At 37.2% G+C, this 15,630-nt stretch overlaps 1 protein-coding gene across 1 annotated transcript in view; it reads right to left on the reverse strand.

The window, feature by feature from the left end:
* LOC149156879 (sister chromatid cohesion 1 protein 4-like) overlaps positions 1-15,630 on the reverse strand; it is a 32,307-nt gene that overhangs the window by 4,910 nt on the left and 11,767 nt on the right. The window contains exons 2-7 of the mRNA XM_089438737.1: positions 2,763-3,015; positions 2,565-2,656; positions 2,411-2,460; positions 1,992-2,059; positions 1,499-1,878; positions 1,170-1,293 (exon numbers count right to left, since the gene is read on the reverse strand). Coding sequence (XP_089294863.1) covers positions 1,170-1,293; positions 1,499-1,878; positions 1,992-2,059; positions 2,411-2,460; positions 2,565-2,656; positions 2,763-3,015 — 967 coding nt within the window. The remainder of the gene's footprint in view (positions 1-1,169; positions 1,294-1,498; positions 1,879-1,991; positions 2,060-2,410; positions 2,461-2,564; positions 2,657-2,762; positions 3,016-15,630) is intronic.

Here is a 15,630-nt window from a genome sequence, read left to right on the forward strand (position 1 = left end):
TTAGCTTAATTTGTTGAATGGAGTGCTAGTATGATGGAGGAGGATGCCAAAAGGCGCCTAAAGAATGCTAAGCTCCACGCAAAAAAAGTCAAAAGATCGCTTGAAGATCTGGACTAGTTATGTTCTACCTCCGTCTAATTCAAAAGCAATTCGCGATGGCAAGTTTACTGGAAAGGTTGTGGAGGTTGTTAGTGGAGACCTGCATACAATAAATGAATACGTGTGTCAGATCTGCGTGTGCAGAGTTGGAATGTTATAAACCAGCATGAAGATGTATTATAAAAGTCTGGTGCTTGAGGAATTGGAGCCAAAGTGAAATGCGTAACTGAGGATTGGAGCTGTATGTTGAAGGAATATGGAACAATGTTGGAAGGTATCCAGAATTGCGTGTTGGGATCCTTAGTTTCATAGCTTCAGTCAGAGCAGGGTCAGAGGTACCAATATATCAAACATTTTGTTTATGCTGTCAATTTCATAGATTATCCTAGCATTGGATAGAGTTAATATTTCAGTGAAAAGATCTGTTGAATTACTACAGTAGGCTGTAATTGCGAGTTCCAGTGTGATTTAAATCATGTTTGAAGCTGATTGCATGGGTTGGAATAAATGTTTATGAGTCATGTAAGAAGAGGATTAAAGCCTCGTGGAAGGAAATCGAATGTTGAATTCAGTGTCATGGGAAATGTTCTTGGAGAAGAATGCTGTCAATGTCATCGTGTCAACAGCAGAGAGGCACAGGATCTTAATGCAGAAGACAGCACAGAACGTGTTGAATTGTGAAATCACAATTTGTTTCAGTGTGAATGAAACAGGAAATTAATTTCCTGTTCCAGTTTCGATAAAAAGGAATTTTTTATTAAAACCTGAGCGCCTTGGAGGCGTTAGAGAAGTTTTATTGCTGTATAATAAATGGAATTCATCAAGACGTGGGCCCATAACCCACAGGTTTTCGATGAAGGAAACCATTGAGAGAATTAGATTTGACAGACCAGGCTTAGCTTCGTAATCAATTGCACACAAAACCGATACTTTAGAACTCCTGCATGTGATCAAATCTCTTTTGACTAGCAAGGAACAATTCTAGGTCTTTTTGGTACCAGCTTGGCACAACAAAAAATGTGCCTGTAAAATTTAGTACTTGATATCTGAAAAAAACAATTACTGCTTACGTGTTGCTCAAAACAATAGACTCGTCAAAAAGCTGCTTCCTCTTTCTTGATCTTTTCCTCTTTTCTTCAGGGGCTGGACTTTTAGTAGGGGTTGGCATGACTGTTAAAGCTGGTGACATGCCTCCTGTGTGGAGCAGATTTATACCCGTGAAATCTTCATTAAACTGGAATTTTCAAGAAGGCTTTATATGAAAATGGTAAGAGTGAAATAGAAGAAATTAGAAACTATGTGCAACTTTCTTCTAGTCGATTCCTTAGAGATGGACATGTCATGCATGAATTGATCCTGCTTAATAGGAGTGACATTAAGATATAATAGAAGCACCCACCTAAGGCAGTTGTCAGCAGGTCCTCATTTCCAGGAGTTTCACCTGGAGTTCTCCTACTAGATGGTGTTCGACCCCATTCAAAGGCTGGAGTTCCATCTCCAGGCACAGGAATCTCTTCTAGGACAGGCCTTTCTATATCATCCATCCTCTGGCCTTCAGCCTCATCAACAATTTCAATACTCCTCTGCACCTCTTCCAATCCCATAAGGAATGGTTCTTGCTGTGGAACTCCCACTGCAGACCTAAGTGTTTCACGTTCTGGAATATGTTCAGGTAGTGGATCATCCATCAGCCCTCGAGCAGCCTCTTCCAAACCATTAATTTCTATATCCATCTGATCTAAACCCATAGTATCATCCATTGGAAGAGGAGGAAGAACACTGCAAAAGATGCATGTCAGTGTAATCCACCTCCGGTGCAAAGTTCTACACAAAAAATGAATTGGCAGAACAAGACACAACTAAATGCTGGTATCGAATTAGAATGGACATACTCTTCCTCCATGGATGGTATAAGAGGGCTTGGAAACCGAGGCTGAGGAGTTCTGTGTATTTGAGATTCCTACAAACCATGAGCAATATACAAAATCAGCATCTCTTAAATAAGCTTCCTGAAATCAGCATCCTGAAATAAGCTCCGCAAAGTTTGGCAACTCAATTTTGTGTATATCTTAATGTGAGTGCAGTTATATGTTATTGTCATTCATTTAGTTGCCTAAAGGACACATCATTCAGTTAAAACTTAAAGCCTGAAGGATGCATTTTAACTTCACAGGAAACCAGAGAAGATAAAAGACTATAAAGGCAAAAGACCTTGTTGAAAGATACACGATAATAGAGGCAAAAGGCCTCATTAAAAGATTAAAAACAATAATGGAAAAAAAAAACCTAATAGGAAATCAAATATTCAAACCTCATCCAAATAGATCATTGTATATGGATCCACTCTTCCTGGAACCTGCTCTGCATTAACCAGAAAAGGGCATTACATACTATGTATATGAAAACATGTTAACTACTTTCGATCAAGAAAATGGTAGTGACTAGAAACTACATTAAGAGCTCACCATCACGGCCAAAATGCGGTCTAGCATCAAAACCTTGTGGCCAATGGCTTAATGTGATCTGATCACGAGTGGTAACATGCATATCTGGAATCCTGCATCAGCCAAGAAATTAATATTTATTAGATTGTTAATCTCCACTCATTAATGAACTACGCATCAATCCCAACTCTCCTGTCTGAAGAAACAGAGAAATTTTACCCATATCTCAATTCTTCCTCCATATCATCAAATTCGAATGTCTCTGGCAAAGTAATGGAATGAAATGGTGCACTAGTAGCTCCAGGTGGCAGGTCCACTTGTACAGAGTTAAATACTTGCTTTATTTTTGCTAAAGCGTCACTGCAGTCTTGGTAAAGATAGTTTACTTTCTTTGAATATATCCGAACCACACCAAGCAGAAGGTGCCCTGATAGTCGAAGGGCAATGGGTACTTCAGGAAACATGATAGAGTCTGCCACATCAGCAACACAACAAAAATGAAAAATCAGCAAACCCATCAGAGTTACTCACTGAAAATTTAAACTCTTCAAAAAGATCAACTTGCTTGGGAGAGAAGTTTTCAGAGCTACGTATAAAAGGTCATCAAATTGTGCATGTCTCCAAAGGTATTTTAACTGCAATTGTCCATGCCTGCAACTTATACAACAAAGAAGGCCATGCACAGACTGGAATAGTAAATTGAAATTACTCGAACTAAAAAATAGTAAAAAGTGATGATTCAAAGACTTGGTCTAAAGTCATCAGTGTCTAGAGTCAACACTCAAAAGTTAAAACTAGAAATGAACGATGGACAATGAACCAGTATTATCAGACTCGGACCGGCGATCGAATCAATCAACCCCAAAACCAAGAACTATAAAAAAATACAAAAAAACCAATCAACCAAAAAATACATAAATATTCAAATTTTGAAAAGAAAAAAACATAAATATTCATGTGCATCCATATGAATCCAAACCATTATACAGAAATATGCAAAGTTTCTCATATATATAGCAAAGGTGCATATAACCAAAATAGCACGAATTACAATCCATATTTTTACCAAAAATTAAAAGGCTCTAGATGGCCTCTATAGTCCAAAAAATCATGCTACAATGAATACCTACATATCATCAAAATCATTGCATACATTGAGATGCTCATCATCAATATCCCCCTCTAAGCAATTAAAATAAGATAGAAAAAGCTTAACATGTCAAGTCGAGATTTTTTTGAGTGATAGATACAATTTTACTAGAGTCATGACAGAGAAGTTCAATAATCAATGCCACCAACATCAAGTTACATAGAGGGCTTGGTGCTCTTGATTGAATGCTAGTTCCATACCCTCATACAAGATAGAATCCAATGGAAACATTGCAATCCCCCAAATCTTGAAAACTGTTAAGTCTACTGGATTTTCAGTGGAATCTAAAATTCTAATTTCTCCATATGAAATCCAATGAGGTCAAAACCACTATCAAACATCCTAAGTGAATAAATGGTAACATTAAAATTTTAAGAAAGTCACTTTTACTTTGAAAATTTAACATTATCATCAATTACATAGCATTAGTAGGACCCTAGGGTTTAGACTTTCCCATTTACAAATTATTGTTTTCAACCAAAATTCAAAGGGGATGCCCACAAGCACCTCTTTTGGGGAAACATGTTTCCCACATTGGGGACAAATTCCCCCCTGCATCTCTCCAAGTTTTCCCCAAAGTGGGACATGAGGAAATGTTTCCCAAGGAATCCCTTTGTCCCAAGTGCATGGGAAATGTGGGAAGCGTGCACCCCACCTAGGGGGGCATGTCCCTATGGAACACTACTTAAAACAATATAAGAAGAATTAATGCATTTCATAAATAAAATTTGGAAGCTAACAACAAATATCTCGACATATATCAATAGCCCATTTTGTGCAACAGCCTCAAACATTAAGGTACCATAAATTTGGCTTTAGTTGTTACAGTAGCCTCAGGCATTAATACATTCTACCTTTCAAATAAAGCACAATATATATCTGAGTATTCAAGTTGAAACACTATTTGCATTCTAACAAATTATAATTTTGCATAGCTAACTATCATCCCCGAAGTGAGACACAAGAAGAAGACTAGGAGTTGAATTGTTGCAATTGGACCAAAACATAGATGATGGATTATGTTACATTAGGTTTCACGACGAAGGAGCAAGAGGAATAGGTTCAAGGACAATAAGAAGGTTCCCCCCAAATATCAAGGGGTAGGGAGAATAGGGAAACATATATATATAAGAAAATAATGATCCAAAGTCTAATGAAAGAATTAAACATGTAAAAACCTAAAAAAAATGGCGTTGTCAATACATCATGTCAATACATCGTGTAATTATAAAGAAAATAAATAATCATACTAAACAATTTCAAATTAAAAATAAACAATATAATATAATATACTTGACAACTATCGAAATAAATACTCTTTGGCATGGTTCCAACTCTTATCACTCAATGTAAATCGTTGAAATAAATATTTTCATAGAAAATATTTCACACATTAGTATATAGCATATACAAAGAATGGATATTCACCATCCCTTCCTATTGATTTTTTGTGTAGCATTAGAAAATATTCCCACATGCCTAAAAGGTCTTTAAGTCAACCTAGAAGAATTATGTAAATTTTATTTTTATTAAATCAAGTCAGCCCAAGAAAATCAAATTGGCCAACCAATGAAGAAATGTGTCTCTTGGGTTGTCACACCTCATTCAACTTGTATAAATCAGTGAAACAAGAATCGGCAAGTCTGGAGATTAATCGCGACTCAAAGTCATCTCGGCCACTAAACGAGCAGAGTTGCCTCTGCGCAAGTCAACTCGCGTTGACTGAGTTTGACTCGCGACTTGGCGATCAGACGCAACTTCCACAATTTAGGCGATTATCCCAGATCGACTCAGCAAGTTTTTTAGGTTAATGAGGAGTGATTTTATTCGCCTGTCGTTTACTCAATGTGCCATTTCACAAATATGTCGCCGATTGGATTTTGCTGGAGTCTGTCGCTTGGATTTCACAAATAAGCCTTTGCAATTCGTTGTGGTTTACCATTTTATTACGAGACACTATGGTTTACCATTTTATTTGTTGTGGTTTCCGTTTCGTTGTGTTAACATGCGTAGGTAAATGTTATCATTGCTTTATAGCTAGCTAGATGTTGCAATGGTCAATAATGTTTTCAGGTATAAATTGATATACACAGTGTCTCTATCGTGCATTGTTTATTTAGGATACAATGCATTTTTTTATAAAATGATTAGCAGTTCCATTGTTTGCCATGTCTATAATCGCAGTTCGAAAAATAAGTCTTGACTCTTCAAGGTCCACAGTGTAATAATCACAACGAAATACATGGGATTCTTTAAGACACACCTCAATGTTTAAAGAGTCCTCCCTTTGGATAGGGATATAACAAGAAATCCAAAAACATCTATTTACTGTGAAATCTACCAAGCCAACAAATAGCATAACACCCTTCTAGTCTACGATAATCTCTACCATTTTCCTGAACAATAAGGGAAAGTAGCAACATGGATTTTGTTACAATTATATCAACTCAAGAGGACATGATTTGCAATGCATTAATTAATTTATAATTGAACTATAGTCAGCAGTGTTCACTGTTAGTTGCATGGTTTCGTATTTAGTATTTAAATTTTACTGCTTAGTAGTTTAAACTTTACTAAGTATACTGCTAATATACTATAGAGGTATTTACTAGGTCAAAAGAATACTGATGATTTAAATTTTAAGATCATTTAAATTTTAACTTATATCAGAATATCTACATTTTTTTTCTTTTTTGGTCTTTTACAAGAGCCACAAAATAAACAAAAGCCACAACTTCAAATCTCGATTCTTAATATAAGCCACAATTTAAACACAAGTCCAAAACAACAACAATGTTGAGGGAGAAAGATTTTGCTTGGTCTTATTGTGACAAGATTCTTGGAGACCCCAGCTCCTTTGTAAATTTTGCAAAGCGCAATGTAATGGAGGCATTTATAGATTCCAGTACCACATTGCACAGATACTCGACCATGATATAGGTCTTTGTAACAAGGTTGACGAAAATGTCAAACACCAAGCAACCTTGGCCCTTGATATGTTGAGTCAGCGTAAAGCCAAGAAAGCAAAGCAAAATAAAGAAATAGGAACTTTTGGAGTTGGTGTTTCTTCTTCCAATACCCCCTTATCATCTCCCTCTGTTGAATCCTCAATGTTGTTCCCAAGTTTCCCACACATGCCTACAAGTCCAAGTCAAACTCAAGGCCAAATGAATCCTCCTGCATTCAACACTGGAGGTGGAAACATAAACACTATTTTTGCTCCCCGCACAAAACCTAGTTCCCAACCTACCTTGGATGCCACTAGTTGGAAAAAAATATCCATAGTCAAGCAAGGAAGGCCATTGCTAACTTTTGGTATTATTCTGACATACCTTTCCATTGTGCCAGAAGTCCTTATTGGCAAGCAATGATTGATGAAGTTGTTGTTGCAAGTCCAAGATTCAAAGCCCCTTCATCAGAGAGCCTTAAAACAGATTTGTGTTAGAGAATGTTGAAGATGTCATGTTTGTGCTATCTAAGTTTCATTCATCATGGCAGAACAGGGTGCACCATCATGAGTGATGGATGGACAAATCAGAGGAATAGAACTTTAATAAATTTCCTTGTATCTTGTCCAGCAGACACAATGTTTCTCAAATCAATGGATGCCTCAAAAAAGGTTAAGACTGCCCAACTTACTTGTGAAATGATGGAGGAAGTTGTTCAAAAAGAGGGAGAAGAACATGTTGTATAAATTGTCACTGACAATGCAGCTAATTATATGGTTGCTGGTAGACTTTTTGAGATTAGGCACCCCATTATTTTTTGGACCTCATGTGTTGCCCATTGCATAGATTTAATGCTTCTTGAGGACATTGGTAAGTTTCATTAGATACATGAAGTTGTAGAGAAGGCAAAATCCATAACCAAATACCTATACAACCACACTATTGTCCTAAACACCATGAGGAAATACACTGAAGGTAAAGAAATTATTCGACCTGCAGTGACTAGATTTGCAACAAATTTCATATCTTTGCAATTTGTGGTTGAGCAAAAGATAAATATGAAGAGGATGTTCTTGGGACCTAAGTGGATGACATCTAAACATTCCAAGCCCCTTGAAGGCATTGAAATTGTTGCACTTGTGTTTAATGACGGTTTCTGGAAAGATGCCAAAGAGATTATTGTTGTGACGAAGTCCCTTGTCAAAGTTCTCAAGTACTTCAAGTCTTTTAACTTTTTCATTTTTAAAATTTCATTTCAGGTTTCTTTTATTTTCAAAGTTTCATATTCATTAAATTTGAAAGCTTGAACTTTCAATGTGGTTGATGGTGACAAACCTGCTATGGGTTACATTTATGAGGCGATGGATCTCGCAAAGGAGGCCATCAAAAGAAGATATGGGGATGAGGAGGCAAAGTATCTGCCTCTTTGGGACATCATGCACGTTGGTATAGGCAATTGCATTCCCCCTTACATGTTGTTGGGTACTTCTTAAACCCACAATACTTTTATGATAAGAGCAAATGTAATGAGGATGGGGAGGTTGGCAAAGGAATTATGACATGCATTGAAAGGTGCTTCCCTGATCCAGATTTCAAAGTCGTGTCTTTGCCCAACTACAGGATTATAGGGTGCCAGCTAAATTATTTGCCCATACCAATGCTATACGAGACAGGACTAAGATGTTGCCATGTACCCTTTGAGGCTTGAACGACTTCATCAATTAATTAAATTTGTTTAAACTTTATTTTGTATGTTAAATGTTTTATTAATTTTTGTCGTCTTTTAAGTTTTTACTATTTAGTATTTAGTACTTACTACTCACAAACACTTGCCACTTGTTAGGTCTTTGGTGGCAAAACTTTGGTAGTGATACGCCATATTTGAAGAGATTCACCATTCGAATCTTAAACCAATCATGTAGAGTTTCAAGTTGTGAGCGCAACTAAAGCATGTTTGAGAAAATACATTCTAAGAAGCGCAACCGATTGACACAAAAGCGCTTAAATGACCTCGTATTTATTCATTACAATCTATGACTTTGTAACAAGCAAATACTAGGTGAGAGCCTGAATTTGAAGTTTTCATAATCTGATTTGCACTTTAAAGTTCAAACTTTAATTCACATCATTGTTTCAATGTCTCATGGTAATGACAGGTTTGGATTATTCACCAATCGACCTTGAAGAGATAGATCTGCAAACTACAAATGCATCAGATTGGGTCCAATTAGAGGAGGCTCCTCTTTTAAGCCTACATGACTTGGAGAACTTTGAGAGTCAAGCAAGCGAAGGAGTGGGAGGAATCGCTTCTAGTTCTTACTCTTAGAGTCAAACTCTTAGTCACTGAATTTTTACAGATTAGTATGCAATATTTTGTGAACTTTTAGAAGCAAATGCTTCTGGTTTTATGTAATCACTACTTAAGAGTCAGGACTCAGTACTTGGGATCATGTTTGGATTCATAACATATATGAGATACTTATTCATTCATGATATTTTGGACATCTATTGATATTATGCATTGTTTGGACATGGATTTGTTGAATACCAATGAAAAATGTTTTTTCTAAATTCAATATATGTGTATATATTTATTTATTAAATTCACCGATTTTTCTCAATCCAATTAAAACTCTTCACTCTTTTGCCTCGCCGATTTATTGCCGATTCCGAGTCTGATAACATTGGTATGAATAAGAAGTGATGTCTCAGTTCTCCACCAAGCAAGAGCAATTCTTTATCTCTCTCTTCATCATTCTTGGACAACAGCATGTGTGAACAAGAAGGATGAGTTTGACTTTTCTTTACCGAGATAATTTCATCGAGTTTGATTAGGCATTGACCAAAGTTATTTGACTATAGGAAGGCCACACGTGCATATTGTTGACCGCAAACCATTGGGCCAAAGTTTGACCACAAGCCTATTTGACCAAGTCGAGTTGACCAACATTGAATTTCTAATTTTGGTTTGTTTGACCAACATTGACCAACAAATATTTTGACCAAGTTTGATTAGTAGTTGATTTGGATTATTAGCACAAATTTCTAGACAAATAGTTGATTTGAAAACCTTGTTGAAGAATATCTCCTAAAAAAAGTTGTTGGGTTTTCTCCCAAGGTAAAAATATTCTCTTTTTGTTCAAGGACGTCTTTTTGAGATCTTTATTGTCACCGTTGCATTTACTATTGATATTTTCTGAAGTATAATTATTCAATGACAAAAGAGGCATAAATACTGGTTGAAAATCATTAGGAAGTGATTAACTAGCATGAAATTGTATTCTACTGCACTAGTCTTAGAATTTTAACATGGTATCAAAGCTTTGTTGAAAAAGCAGCCATTGAAGTAAGCCTAAGAGATGGTAATCAGCAGTTTGATTGGATTTTAGATCTCTTTTCAAAATGGTGCCAAGTCTCAAAGTAGTAGACAGGTTAGATAGTGCTACTAATTTCAGATGTTAGAAGACCAAGATACTTCTTATCTTGGAAGAAAATGACCTTCAAGATCATGTGAAGAGAGTCATTCCAAAGCCAAAGGGAGCTTAGGAGAAAGCCAAGCATAAGAAGAATGAGGCGAAGGCTAAGAGAATCATGATATATTCTATAAAGGACCACTTGATACATGTTGCTCATTTGAGGATTGCTAAAGAAGTGTATGATGCTTTGGTGGGATTGTTCCAAAGTGACAACACTAGTAGAAAGTTAGCCTTGAGGCATCAGCGTTGTAGTATCATGATGCCCAGATCAAATTATGTTGTCTCTTATCTTCTGAGAGTCTCTCAGTTGAGAGATGAACTTGGAGCTATTAGAGATACCATTGATGATGCAAAGATTGTTACATTGACTCCCAATGGATTTCCTTCCTCATGGGATCCATTTGTTCAAGGAATTTGTGCATGAGAAAAGTTGCCTGAGTTTGATAAGCTATGGACTGATTGCGTCCAAGAGGAGGTCAAATTGTTTCTCAATGACAACTTGCAGAGACTTCGAGATGAAAAAACTCAAGCACTTGCAACTCATGCAAAGAAAGGAAAAGGAAGAAGAAATTTCGAAAGTTTGATAAGAAGAATACATGTAGAAGGCCTACTCCAGTTCAAGATCAAAAGAAGAAGGATATGTCAAAGATCAAGTACTTCAATTGTCATGATTATGGACACTATGCCTCCCACTGTCCTCAAAAGAAAGGAAAGGAAAAGTAGCATGCATCAACAGTCAATGTTGATGTTGTTGATGATGATGAACATCAACCTCAAAAGAAGACAAAGGAATCTAAACTTGATGGGATTGCAAATGGACTTTAGAAAGAATACTTCTTTTGACATTCATTAATGATTTTTTTTCCATGAAGGCCAAGAATGAGGTCTTCAATAAGATCAAGGAATTCGAGGCTCAGGTCAAAAACTTGACAAGGAAAAGATCAAGGTTTTTGAGGTCAGATAATGGAGGAGAGTATACTTCCAAGGGCTTCAATGATTTTCTACAAGGAGCAAAGGATCAAGAGGGAGTTGACAGTTCTCTACAACCCTCATCAATTTCTTCCTCGATCAAGATATAAGTACTTCCAATCATATTTTTTCTCCTTTGCTTTTTTTTGGGTCAACCTCTTGTCCTTTTGTATGCTTTAGATACCAGAAAATGATTGCTTGGTTATGATTTTTCCTTTTCCATGACCTCCTAAATGACGTTTGCAAAAAGGAAGAATAGATCCATTGCAGACGCTGCCAAAGTGATGATTCATGCGGCAATTGATAGCATCGAGGAGTACCAAGCGAGGTTTGTGGCAAGAGGGTTCTCCCAAAAAGAGGGACTGAACTACAAGGAGAATTTTGCTCCAGTCACCAAATGGTCAGGTTCTTGTATGGCCTAAGGACTCGAGCATAGACTCAACAAAAATGATTGGTGTTCGAGAGGGAAGATTGTTAGGACATCCAGGACCATGCCAAAAGAGCTTCCGATTCAGAGGGAGCAAGCAATCAGCAGAGTAGAAGGAGCAGCCTTCTAAGAGGATGTCATGGATTGAGATTGTCAAACTAGATGCTCAAAGACAAGAGGTCTCTCGGTAGTATGCCTTCTATGAAGGGACCATGCCAGACAACAAGGTATGCTTCAGTAACAAAGGGAGCAGCAGCGGCAAGAGGATTTGCTTTTGTGACAAAGGGAGCAGCCAGGATTGCCACGAGAAAACCTGCTTCAATGTCAAAGGGAGCACGCAGCCAAGGTGACCAAAAAGCAACTATGGTTATGTATCTAGTGAAGGAAGCTGGCCAATTTATGGTTGAGTTGAGGCATGCGAAAAAGCATGTGTTGAGGCACCCTTATGCTACAATTGGATATGGTTTGAGACATGTCTCAAATGGTGAAGTGAAGTTGCAAGGATATACTTCATCCAAGACATGATGTAGACGAAAGCAGTAAAGCTCCAGTACATATCCACAGATGAGCAAATCGCAGACATTCTCACCAAGCCCTTGTCTAGAGCGAAGCCTATATACTTCAAAGACAAGCTTGGTGTTGATGTTTCTGCAACTTGCAAAATAGGGTAGACATTCTCCCATAGGATCATGCTAAATTGACTAGAGGAGAATGATACATTCACCCATTGGCTCATGCTGATTTAGCTAGGGGTGAATGGCCCAAAGTGTTGATGCTTGTAAAATTGGGGCAAACTTTCTCCCATACAACCATGTTGATTTGGCTAAGGTCATGTTTATTTAATTGGGGGAGATTGATACATTTACCCATGAAGCCATGTTGATTTGGTGACGAGTGAATGGCCCAAGGCAATTGCAACATTTTGATTTTTTGTGTAGCATCGAGAGGTATCCAACATACCAAAAGGCCCCCAAGTTGGCCAAAGAAAATCATGGAAATGAAAAATTAAAATTATGTATTTTTTACCAAGAATTTGTTGTGTTTGACCAAGAGTTTAACTGAATTTGGTCACAAAAAAGGGGCAAGTTTGACTACAAAAGAAGACGGCTTTAAGCGCATATTTGGGCCATAGTCAACCACAATTGACCACAGACCCTTTGACCGCATGATCAATCTAACCTCAGGCAAAAGTTTCAGAGTGTTGACTAGTGTTGACCAACACTAATTTCTCTAATTTTTGGAGGTATGACCAACATTGACTAACTAGTATTTGACCAAATTTGACTAGTATCTTGGACTTGGATTTATGGAACAAATTTCTAAAATTCTCTTAGAATTGTAAATATTGTTGAAGAACAATTTCTGCTTAAAAGAAAAGTTGTTGGGTTTTTCCCACAGTTAAGTTTTCCTAGGGAAAATTTGTTGTCTCTATTGTGCATGGTTTTCTCTTTATGATCCTACTATTTTCATTGCATTATTGTTGAGATTTTTTGTGTGATTGCTTAATGATATATGTGACATAAGATAACTTGATTAGAAATCATTGGAAAGTAATTATCAAATCAAAAGATCAATTTCTATTGTGCATTATTGTAGAAAAATCAACATGGTATCAAAGCGCGATAAAAGAGCAACCACTTAAGTCAGCCTAAGAGACAAATGTTCAACAGCTTAATTATTTCTCTCAAAATGGCAGACAACAAAGTTAGTCTAAAACCACTGGGAGCTAAGGACAAAGCCTTGAGTTCTTAGTTTGACTCTTGAAGATCTTAGTTCTCAAGTTGGGATCATGTATATATATTCTTATATATTGATTGTGGGAATAGATGATCTTGAGATTTCATTTTGACCCTTATTGATCCTATTCCCAAAGATGTTTTCCTATACATGTATGCTTCAAGTCTAGCAAAGAAGTATGAAATGGAGGATAAGGTAGCAAAGACTATAAATGGAGGAGATACATAGGCATTGATATCTGTTTTGAATGAGCCAAAATCTACTTGGGTTGAAGTGCGAGGAGAGGGCAATGAAATACCACTCAATATGGTGAATTGCCAAATGACAATAATTCTGAGAGAAAGAATACCATAGTAGTTGAGTGTTTGTGTGTTTGTGTGTTTGTTTGTTGGATGAAGAAGAAAGAGGCAATTGAATTTTGAAACAAGGCTAAAAGGCCATTGATCAGTGGACAGAAGAAGGTTGAAAGGCCTCAAACCCTTGAGAAGTAGGGCCAAAGTGCCTCAAGTCAACTAAGAGACCAATGCACGTAAGAATGAGGTTGTTGATCAAGAGAAGGTGGTTGGTTGAGTATGTAAAGGAACTAATCTTATATGTATAATAGAACTAAAAGATTGCAGAGGAAGGTCAATCAGCCAAGAAAGCAATGTGTGGATAGCCCTCTGAGATTAAATAATAGTGATGTTCATTGTCATCAAAAGGAAGTTACTTCAGAGCCAAAGGGAGCTGAGGAGAAGCCTTGCCCACCTACTTTTATATAAGAAAGGAGATTCTCATGTTCACAAGTTGTAACCTATATCACGACCTTGATGTGATTGTCCTTATGGTAGATGTTCTTCAAAGATTCAAGATGTTGCGACAACATCTTGTGATAAATCAGTGACAAATTTATTTCAAGAGACAATGATTGATTTTGTAACTAGAGCAGGTATAATTTGCACATGATAAGTTTCATGAAATTGCAAAGGGTATCAGCAGGTGTCCTTATGCTTGTGTGGTACAAAAGATGGAATACTTAGGGTTTGTAGACCCTGGAGTAAGACTTGGAGTATTGAAAGCAAGTAGAGTTGGTATAATGCATACTTGATAACATATGGAATGACTTGGCATTTATACTAGCTAGTTGAAGAACCTTTGGTGTGGCTAGATAGCTGAATGAATGGCTTGTTAGGCCTAATCCACATAATGAAGAAACTCTAGCCCTTAAAGATCATGCAAGGAAGGAAAGCAACATTAGCAACTCATGTTGAGGATGAGAAGATTACAAATGGCCTTCATTGATTTTTGCAAGGAGGCAAGGATCAAGAGGGAATTGACAATTCCCTACAATCCTTAGCAGTTTCTTTATCAAGAGATAAGTACTTCATATCTTTCTCCCTTGATTATTGTTATTTTTCCTTGGTCAACTTCTTATCTTTGTGCTTTTTGCTTGATTACAATTACTTCTTGCATGGCCTCCTGAATGAGGTTTGCAGGTACATCGTGAAAGCTACTAAGGTAATGATTCTAGCAACACCAAGAAAAACAAAGCAAAGTTTGTGACAAGAGGGCTCTCCCAGTAAGAGGGAGCAGCTACAACAAAAGGACTTGATCATAACTTCAACAGAAGGACTTGCCTACGTGATAGAGGGAGCAACAGTGGCAAGAGGATTTGCTTTCGTGACAAAGGGAGCAGCCAAGACTACCACAAGAAAGCCTACTTCAACGTCAAAGGGAGTTTGATCAAAATGAAGGATTCTGGAAGATACACTATTTCTCGGGATTGAAAATTCAGATTTGGTGAATCCCACAATGTACAAGTCATTGATTAGATTCGTGAAGTACCTGGTTAACACCAGGCCAAATATTCGCTTTGCAGTGAACACCCTGAACCAGTTTATGGTTGAGTCGAGTCACATATAGCGAATAACAACAAAGCATGTGGTACATATGTTGTACAATTGGATGTGCTATGAGATAGGTCTCATGAGGTGAAGTAGGTCCTTGTAGAAATATCACAAGTCATGAAGCAATGAGGCTTTAGAAGCCAAAAGGACATGGTCAAGTCACTTCATCCGAGACATGATGCAAAGAGGAGCAGTAGAGCTCCAGTACATATCCACAAATGAGTATATTATGGACAAAGATGAGCTTAGTATGATGTTGAATGTCTCCCTCATTAGAAGGGAATGATGAGGTCTTTGCAAGATTGGGTCGATCATCTCTTGAAGCCATCAAAGGACTTTCGTTGGGTCATAAAGGACTTTGACCAAGAGGAGATGAATACATTCACCTTTGAATCCAGGAGGACTTGGCTAGATCATAAAGGACTTTGACCAAAAAGGTGAATGGCCCAACGCAATTACAAGGGAAATTATATGATACATTCATCTCTAAAGCT

Source organism: Pinus tabuliformis, chromosome 9, assembly GCF_031772625.1.
Source record: "Pinus tabuliformis cultivar Carrire ecotype Pingquan chromosome 9, CPIR1, whole genome shotgun sequence".
Lineage (NCBI taxonomy): Eukaryota > Viridiplantae > Streptophyta > Pinopsida > Pinales > Pinaceae > Pinus > Pinus tabuliformis.